The sequence below is a fragment of the Bubalus kerabau genome, chromosome 13, assembly GCF_029407905.1.
Source record: "Bubalus kerabau isolate K-KA32 ecotype Philippines breed swamp buffalo chromosome 13, PCC_UOA_SB_1v2, whole genome shotgun sequence".
Lineage (NCBI taxonomy): Eukaryota > Metazoa > Chordata > Mammalia > Artiodactyla > Bovidae > Bubalus > Bubalus kerabau.
The window spans coordinates 58,504,064-58,513,995 of record NC_073636.1 but is presented as its reverse complement, the minus strand read 5'-3'; the positions used below and the strand labels follow the sequence as shown (position 1 = coordinate 58,513,995).

Below are 9,932 nucleotides of genomic sequence, written 5' to 3'. Positions count from 1 at the left end.
AAAACAGAGGATGCCAGTGCAGGCCTAATTACAGAGCACGTTAGTGTTACCGCTGTCATTAGTATTAATTACTTTCCAAAGGCTGGAAACACTGCTTTCCTCCAAAGACCTGGCCCCGGCCACTAGCTCCACGCGCTGGCGTACGGGGTGGGCAAGGGAGGCCGAGCTTCTAGGCTCAGATGGGGCCGCCTTGATTTGCTCCCTGGCCCAGGAGGGCTCAATTTCTCTGCACATGCTGTTGACAGCTTGAGGCCTGACTCGCAGAAGCACAGGCGGGTGCAGACAAACGCCAGCAGTCACAACTCAAGAAAGCCGAGTTGCCCCCAAAGAGAGACGAGCCCCTGCCGGCGAGCTGAGCTGTGCTGAAAGCCCGAAGCAGCATCTTTAATTCATGGCTTGGTTTTGAGTTGGTATTGCTAAATGCAAATTAATAATCTTTAAACAGCAACCCACAGACTCAGGAGAACTGTGGCAGCATGCACGCAGAGAACCGTGTTCCCAGTTCACTGAATCCTGGGGCTCCAGGAGAGAACTGAGGCGCCATCGGGCAGGGAGATGGGCGTAGTCCACTCCTCGGACTACCCAGGAAAATCAGAGTGAGCATGGAGAAACTCGGAGCAGGTGACTTTGCTGCCAGGCCTGAGTCTGTGGTCGTGACTTAAGTTGCTGGCAGTGGGGCAGACCCTGCAGGTGCTGAGCTGACGCAGCCAGGCTGTATCACTGTCCAGGACAGCCATGGGTGTAGGAGTCTATGGCCAGGAGGGAGTCCACAGGCCAGACGAGTGTCCTGAGGCACCAGCTGGAAGTATATACCTATTTCACAACCACTGGAGGAAGGCTGGCCTGAGGACCAGGAGTAGGACGGGGAGAGGGGCCACGTGGGGACATGGTGTCCCACCGCGGACAGGCGTCTGCAGCCGAGCCCTGTGCTGTGGGGAGAAGCCCCAGGTCACGCTGTCACAGAGCACCAGGGGTGCTTGATAGGAGGTGGGCCGCTTCTCCGGAGTGTCGGGACTCGAACCGTCAGTGGGCCTTTGTCCAATGAAGAGCAGGCTTTGCCCAAGGGGGTCCCGCTCCATCCTGAACAGCTCATACTCCACATGGGGCAGCCTGATGCCCAGTGGCAGGCACCCATTGGTGGCAGTGATGTCACGCTCAGCTCCCAGGGCCCAAGCTCCTGGGCCCCCGCAGCTGCTCGGTTCAGAGAAGTTGAGCATGGCCGTGGTGACCCGGTCCATGGGGGTGACGCGGGCCCTTGTGACCTGGAACACCAGCTCAGTGCCACCTCGAACCTTGACGGATGGTGTGCCCTTGGTATAGCGGCCGGCCGCATAGACAGTGAAGGTGGGCTGCCGGCAGGTGGGGTCTGAGAAGTGGTGGTAATATCCTTCCCAGGATCGGTTGTGACCATGGAAGGTGAAGAGCCTGGTGAGGAAGAGCACGGCGGGGCGTACCTCGCACCCGGGGCTGACCCAGCGGCCACCCAGGCGCAGAGGCAGGGCCGCCTGAGGGGGCAGCATGGGTGGGTGGTGCTCGTCAGAGCGGGCGATGAGGCTGCAGGCTGGACAGGGGTGGGCATGGTGCTGGCAGAGACAAAGGGGAAGGGGGTGACGTCAGAGGTGGGGTGCCAGGGTGTGCCTGGAGTGGGCTGGCTCGTTATCCCACCCACCCCCCGCACCCATCACTTCCTTCATTCCTGCCTCCAGCCCCATGGTCACTTTACTCTTCTTGAACCTCTGTCAGCTCCTCCATCCTCTAGGCCTTTGCACCTGCTGCTGCTTTCACCTGGATCCCACCTTCCCCTCCGCCCCAACACGTGGCCTGACTGCCCTCTTCCCAACCTCTAAGTCTCAGCTCAGAGACCGGCCTCAGAGAGACCTCTTCTGACCTCGCCTTGGATGGTGGCCCTCAGAGATGCACCATCCCCTCTTCCCTCTTCTCTCCGCCCCTACCCCTTCATTGGACAGTGAGGTCCAGAGAGCCAGACCGTCTCTCCCTGGCTGTTCCACCCCCAGCCGAGCAAGGTTCTGTTCACAGCAAGTGTATTGGGTGAAGGAAGGAAGGAGAGATGGAACTTATATCCTGGGATTTGAAAGGAGGTATCCTTTCCCATACCTGGCCTGCTTGGTCCTAAAATTTGACCATTAACATTTACTATCCTTCTTGCCTGTAGTTACTCCCTTCACTCCCAACTCATTCTTTGTTAGGTGCTTCCTAAGGGCCAAGAGCTGTGCTGAGCGCATTCCACGCGCTGTTACTTTAGAGCCACTAAAATTCTCATGCTCCCAGACCCGCTTGTTGAGGGTCTGTGCTGAGGTGTGGCTGAAAAGTTGGCGAAGTGATGAGACACAAAGATGTTCATTCCTGTGTTGTTTAGAACTGGAAACCCAGTCCCCGCTGCACTGTTAGGTGAGGGCATGGTCCTCAGTTGTCTGAGGCTGTGGGTTTGTTTTCCTCTCGCTTTGGCCTTATTTACAGTTGCCTCTGCCTTATAAATTCTCATGAGTTGGGTTTACAGTAAAACACGTCAACAGGAAGCAGATGCTGAACCAAACTGCGTGGGAGGAGTCAGTCTGCTTTTGGAGTGAAAAAGCTCAGTCCAGGCCAAGAAGAAACAAGATACTGACTTCTTTTTTTTTTTAAAGGGAGCTGCTGCCCAGAATTTAGTTGAGAGCATCATTCTGAAAGGTAAATGTCCTGGAACAGCCTCTTGTCAAAGCAAGCATCTCTAGCTTTAGCTGCTCCAGAAGGGGACTCAGGGCCAAGGGCGTACAACAGGGCCAGGAAGGGAAATGCTTCTTGAGGGTCCAGCTGGGAAAACAGATCCAATTTTTTTTTTCTTGCCAAAAAAAAAACAAACAAAAAAAAAACATATTTCCACAGATTGCCGCTGGGTGAGTCTCATGCCAAACAAGGGGCATTTGGGAGTTCTGATTTAGAAAGGAAATATTGGATGAGTGAGAACTTTTTTTTTTTTTTCTATTTTGGATTGCTACATTATAAGCTCTTCTTATTTATTTCTATGATGAACCTACACTTGCCCAGAATTCTACTTCTATCATATAGAAAATGATATTCTTTTTGTTTTGGGGGATTTTGACCCAGAGGACCTGAAGGCACTTGGCAATGCTAAATAAATGGCTACAGAAATGTTTGTAACAAAGAAGCAAGAAAGCTGGGTAGTTAGCTGGAGTGCTGGTAATTGGAGTGCTGGCTGATAAGAGTCTCCTCTAATTTAGGCATTTTAACCCACATTCCAATTGTTGTTACACTAATGTGTATTGATAGGACATAATGTATTATATCAAAATAATCTCTGGGCTGCCTTTCTCCCTCAAAAGATATCTTCTGCATACAGGCTATCTGGGGAGGCTGGCTGATGATCTGGGGCAACCAGTCTTCTGCAATGGCAGAAACAAATGGAGAACAAGCACGACTGGAAGCTGAGAGAGGGAGAGAGAAAGCATTTCCTTCTCTGGTGCTCTGGAAGAGGGTGGAAGGAAATACCCATCTCCCTCAAAAAGCCTTCCCGGGCATCACTGTGCACAGGTCTGGAGTTGCGTGTGTTAATACACAAGACCCTGGCCAGCAGAATTCACACTTGTGTGCAAGCCAAACGCCTTCTGATTTAAGCCTGTTACATAAAGTTATACCAACAACACAGAACAGTTTCTAATTAACCCCTAGAGGTGACACCAGGCTTAGATGATTTTGGTCGATTAGGACTCTATATCCAGGCAATGAATTTGGGGATCAAATTGGCTTTAAATTAACTTCTAAAAATGTTCATATTTACCATCTGGTTTGGGTTGTGGGCAAGGCTTGGGACCCAGAGAGCTTAAGGTAATGACTAATTCGTTACTTGGGAGTCTATCTGCAGTGTATCCATCTTTGAAATTATCTTCCTTTTTCTTTTTCTATGGGGAGGGGGGGCAGTTGGTGAGAAGATATTTAATTTAATGTCTGCACATCTGGCCTGCCGGCCCAGGCTCCCATGCACGTGTGTCCTGCTTAGCAATCACGCTGCAGATTGCATGGGTACCCTGGGTGGTCAGGCAACAGAAGGGCAAGAGTGTGTGGCCCCAGGGACTGTGTCATCCTCTGCACCTTGGGGTCCTTCCTCTCTGTGTCTTGAGCAGACTGCCCTCCTAATGAGGTGATGGGTGCCAGTAACCACCCCACCACCAGCACTTGCTCCGCTCTGAGAAGGATGGACATCAGAGCAGCCTGGAACATTGGCTGGCAAACAGAGAATTGTTTCGAGGTCATGAAAAGAACTCGGGCTAATTTTCTGATTGCGAGAACTTCTTATTGTGCTTCCTCCCAGATCCTGAGTTGGGAGGAGGGAAGAGGGAGAAGGAGAGAGAGCAGAGGGTGCCCCTGCCTCCCGCCACCCCCCGCCCCCCAATACACAGTGGATGCTTAGCCTCATTTGATTTACTTCCTTAAGTGTCTAGTATACAGCAGGCACTCAATACACGCTGAATGTGTGAGGGTTGCCTGTGGGTTCAAAGAACACCTGATAAGGATACCTGAACGATTTTCACTTTTGAAAAATATCCCTTGGGTATCTCTTACAGACATTCTTAACCCAGCATCCTAACCTTGACTTCATTTTTACTAACCTCAATGTAAACTCAAAAGAATTAAAAATTCTAATTGTGAGAGCGGGCAGCAAAGCCCTGTAGCCCTGTGGCTTCAGTGCCCCCCAACCCCCCAGTTCATACAGCAACGTTTATGGGCCCAGCAAGTGTGCCAGCCCCTGGGCTCTGGGTGGGGACACAGAGGGACAGGGGGCTTCCCCCTTGCAGAGGATCCAGTGCTGCTGGGGCAAGGCAGTCAACTGCAAATACAGTGCAGCCCTGAGTGTGTGCAGAGTGGGGATGGGAGGGGACAGCTGAGCAGAGACCTGAGAGACAGGGACCTGCACCATCCCAGCAGGGGCAGGAAAGAACCCTCCAGAGTCCAGGAGGGCCAGACTCAAGAAGGCAACCCAGGAGTTCCTGCTGGAAAAAGCCAGTCCTCTCCAGACCTGAGGAAAGGCCTCAAGCAGAGGAAAGAGCATGTGCAAAGGTCCTGAGGCTGGCAGACCAGTGTGGGGTTGGAGTCGCGGGGAAAGAGAGCTCCAGGCAGGGAGAGGCCCCACAGGCTCTCAGAACTCACCGTCCCTGGGCCCCAGACTCACCAGGGCGCTCTGCAGCGGACGCTGGTAGCCGGTGGGCCGGTAGTGCCGCCGCTCGGCCCGCTCGGTGTGGATGTCCCCCAGGTAGAGCTCCTCCACCAGGCGAGGCGCGGCCCGGGGCTCGGGCTGCAAGCGGCGCTGCACGCGCACCAGGCTGAGCTCGTGCATGGTGAAGCCCAGGGCGGCCGCGCAGTCACGCTCAGCCCCGGCGCCCAGCAGCTCGTACAGGGCCCCGGGCAGCCAGGCCCGCGCCGGGGGCAGGCGGTGCGCGCAGTCCCGGCCCGCCTTACTGTGGTCCAGGCGCCTGGCCACGTCAAGCAGGGCGCGGCGGCTGTGGAAGACGACGCCCACCTTGTGCAGATGGTAGTCGGCCTCCGTGGCGCCGCGGGTGACCCAGGAGGCCCGGCGCAGGCGTACCCTGCCCTTGATGAGCAGCGAGTGGGTGGGCTCGCTGCACGAGGGGTCCCGGTAGAAGAACTGGTAGGCGCGAAACAGGCGGTTGGGGTAGAAAGTATAGGAGCGGGTGAGGAACTCGGGTCCCGGACGCACCTCGCAGCTGCGGGGCAGAGGGAGAAGGGTGCAGGGCAGTGAGCTGGGCTCGTGCATGGTGAAGCCCAGGGCGGCTCCGGGCTCCACCTCCCTCAGCCTTCCTCTCAGGCCTGCAGGCTCAGTTCCCCCAGCTGCCCTCAGTTCCACCCTGCATGCTGGGGGCCTTCCCCTCTTGCCTTATGGTCTCAACAGAAGCTTTCCTTCCATTCGGTCCTAAGCACCTTTTTCAGCCGACATCTCCCCGCTTTCTGGCCTGGGTCCCCCAGAGATCCCCATTGGTCCAGGAAACACACAGGCTTTGCAGCCAGAGGCCCCTGGTTCAAATTCCATTTCAGTCCTTCATGAGAAGTGTGACCCGGGATGATGCCCAGCTTCTTCCTCTGGACTCAGGCATCAGATCCACAGGCCGGGCTCCCAGGAAGCAACCAGCACAGTGACGGCACCTGGGAGGTGTTTAAGAAATGGGGGCTCCTTTGCTTTGTGTGGGGAACCCTGTGCTCTGAACTCCAGGAGGCAGGGTCCTGCCTGTTCTCTCCCCAGTGGATTCCTGGTACCTGCTCCAGGACCAGGCACACACTGGATCCCCCAACCCTGGTCCTCACTGAGTGACTCATGAATGATGAGCACTTACATTGTCTCCCCATTTGCCAAGCTGACCACCACTGCACCCCCCACCCCAAACCAGGTTTCATCCAAGTCTGTGACAGACTTGTTGATCTAAACTGGGGGGGTCAGCACACTTTTCATGGAGAGGGTCAGACTATAACTATTTTGTCTTTGTGGCCAGGTGATCTTTGTTGCAGTTACTCAAGATTGTGGTCTTGGAGCCAAAGTGGCCAGAGACAGTACTGTATGTAATGGGAGTGGTTGTGTGCCAGTAAAGTTTTATTTACAAAGCCAGCCCTGGTCCTCAGGCCTTATTCTGCTAGTGATGAAAACAGGACTCCTGGACCCTGTCACACCCTGGGCTGGGGTCAGGGAGCATCTGGGACTTTCCTGTGGGGGCTCAGTTGGGGTGGACGGTGGATGAGTCCCCCCACAAACAGACAGTACCTGGACTGTTATTTTCTCAGTATTTTTCATACTGGGGCTGCTGGAGCAGGAGAAACATGTTCTCACCAGCCTTTTCTTTCTATCCTATGTCTTTAATACCAACGTCCCCTTTCTCCCAAAGCAAACAGAGTCGGGGCCTTAGGCAGGCAGTGAGAGACTCGGGTGAGAACTTAATGATGTTGTTTCGTTTTCAGACTTTCTTTTTAGGGTTACCTCCTATTTATGGCAAGTGGCTCAGCTCTCCATATCCATAGTGATATGACACTTCCTTTGAAACATAATCACAGTACTGTAAATGTGTACAGTGTACCAATTATCCCTCAATAAGACTGTCAAAATACATGAATATATTTACACCAACAAAAGCAAGTTGGTTTGAAGAAGAATCGTAAGGAAATCGTAAAGATTCTTCTTAAGAAGAATCGTAAGAAGAACTACCACCTGTAAGAATCAGTACAGGTGGTAGTTAAACACAGAGAGAAGTGATTCACACCCCAGTGTGGGGAGATTTGCCCAAGGGAAGGTAGATGTCCTTGTGGTTCTCAGACTCTGGGTCCTTCCCTATGCTGCTCCCAGAAAGCAGCAGACCCTATCTGAAGGGTACAATGGAGGACTTTCTAGGAAGAAAATACTAGAAGCTTCTAGAACTATCTGGAATGCTATTTTCCCAGGGCAAGAACAGCCTGCAGCCAGCCCCCTTCCTCCCCATGTTCTGTCTCACAGTGACCCTGGCCAGTGATGCCTGAATCCCACCTGGCCTGTGGAAGGTGGGGGCAGAGCCTGGGAATGCATCCAGAGCAACTTTGCAGATCTCAAGTCCCCACCCACCCCAGGGAGCTGCTAGCAGATGTTTGGCAGTGGAATTTCCCCCTGACCTCAGGAGGTGCATGGAGGACGTGCAAAGTCCAGTCCTTGACCCCAGAGTGGGACTGGCCCAAGGGGATGGTGGGTGAGAACGCTGCCTGCCTTCTCTCTGACCCTAGTGGGGAGGACTCTCCTGGCTGCCCCACCAGTGAGGGCAGAATGCTAAGCCCACCCCTCAGAGCAGCAGTTGGGCCTCGGAAACGTCAGGTGAGACTATCAGGCGAAAGGGAGAATTGGGTGGATGGCTCCTTCTGGCCTCCTAGGCTCACTCTGGGGAGGGTGACAAGCAAGCCCATGCCTGGGCAGCCTCTGGACAACCGGATGAATTGTGCCCATTTCACAGATGTGAACACGGAGGTTCAGGGTGAGGTCTCCCGGCCCAGGGGCCTGTGCTCAGTATGACCCTCGGGTCTTACCCAGTGGAGATCCAGGGCCCGTCCAGGCGTGGGGGCAGCAGCGCAGTAACCAGGGCTCTGTTGGGCAGGGGCTGCTGGCAGCGTGGTTCCCAGTGCAGATGGCCCGCCCCTGCCATCCCAGCTGCCTCTGCAGTGCGGGCTGCAAAGCAGACAGACCCAGGTCAGCGATCTGGGTACACCCTAGTTCTCTAGCTGACTGGCACCCCCCTCCTGGCTCAGGGGGCAGCAGAGAGCTAGGCAAGAGTCTGCGCCCACCTGCACCTCCTCCTGTGGCCAAGTGCCACTGGGCGGCTGTGGAAAGGCCCTGCACCAGAGGCAGGAGGCAGCCAGGACCCAGACAGAGGAGCTGGACAGTGGGACTGCCATCCTCTCCCCTACGAGCCCAGGTTCAGCTTGACCTCTGCCCCCTGGAGCAGCCAGACCTGCACCTGCCCCTCGAGGCCACTCCCTTCGTGGTCTCTTGGTGGTGCCAGGCCCAGGCATTGTCCATCCCCCCATGGGTGGACCAGGAAGGCACTGGGGTACACAGTGATGCTCAGGATGTGTGTGGTAGGACCCGGGCTGAAGCACGAGGCCAACAGAGGGGCATTGGGGGTGGGGGACTCAGAGGCCTCATGGAAGAGGGCCCCCCACCCTCTCCAGGGACCCCTCCCTCCCCTACCAGATATGATCATCTGGTGGAGACCAGACAGGCCTGGCCAGATCTTCACTTCTAGGAGCGGCCCGGAGGTGAGAGCACCAGGGCCTTCATCTGCTAAAGAGCAGCAATTGCCCTGGAAACTGTCATCCCCACTCAGAGAGGCGAGCTTGATGTGGCCCAGATGCGGGAGGCTGTAAGGTTGGTGGTGAAACAGGGTCCAAATGTTATAGCCGCTGCAACCCGCTGGCCCCACACCATCGCCAGCCTTCCTAGGGTGTTTCCCCCTACACCACACCAGGTTCAGGAAAGGTGCTCTGGCCAGGAGGCTTGGGGTCCCCTCCTTGCCCCTTCGCAGCAGTCTTCTGGGGCCCCCAAGCTCTCTGCTCCCCCTTGGCCTGCCAGAATGGATTCCTCACTTTCCTGGAGGTCTGGGGTCTCCCTGGGAGACTCTTGGGTTCCCGTGGGACTGGCTGAGAAAGCTGGAATGACGCTGATGGTGACGACACGAGGCAACAGCAGCCCCTGTTAGCTGGGTGCCGGCTCTGGACATCTGTATTCTGTTATTTTATAAATATTTTTACACGTTAGCTCACCATCGCGATGACCCTAGGGAACGGTGTTCGTCTCGACTTCCCATGACGGGCAGAGCCAAGGGCTCAGTGAACTGGGCTCAGCTGGCCCCGGGCCTGGCCTGCCCCAGGGGATGGAGCCAGGCTTGGAGCCAGGCCGTGGGCTCTGGCCTGTCAGCTTAACTGTGGCTCCTTTTGAATCACAGGCAGGGGAAGGGGTTGAAGGAATGAATGAGTGAAAATGCTGCTGCAGCCCTGGATCCTTGTATGTTCCTGCTGTGTCCTACACCTGATTTATGGACTTCAATCAGCCAAATAAGACAGATGGAGACAGACAGCTGGTGCACCAGCGCTGTGGTGTCCCCAGGGACAGGGGGCACTTGGATTGCCCCAAGGGCTGTCAGGGCCACTCCTCAGAGTAACTCCATGCAAGGAGAGTCTTGAAAGAGTAGGTCTGTGCTCACTCGGGCACATCTAGTCTTTTGGAGACCAGAGCCAGGACGCTGAGGCGCCTGAGTTGGGCCAAACGCCCAACAAGGCTGATTGGGAGTCTGGAGCTGAAATACACACGCCAGGGTATCCACGCTTCACACCTTCTTCTTGAGCTCCCAAGAAGACGTTGCTTTCACAACATGGTATTTTTTTTTTTTTAACTTAAA

The 9,932-nt window shown here is 55.1% G+C and overlaps 1 protein-coding gene across 1 annotated transcript; it reads right to left on the bottom strand.

Annotated features, from left to right (window-relative positions):
• Positions 1–520: 520 nt before the first annotated feature.
• On the bottom strand, positions 521–9,341 carry APCDD1L (APC down-regulated 1 like). Its single transcript, XM_055543322.1, has 5 exons — positions 9,298–9,341; positions 8,726–8,895; positions 8,065–8,203; positions 5,186–5,738; positions 521–1,583 (listed from the first exon to the last, which is right to left on the bottom strand). Exons 1-5 carry the CDS (start codon positions 9,339–9,341, stop codon positions 819–821), a joined length of 1,671 nt encoding a protein of 556 aa, XP_055399297.1. The 3' UTR covers positions 521–818.
• Between the last annotated feature and the right edge of the window lie 591 nt (positions 9,342–9,932).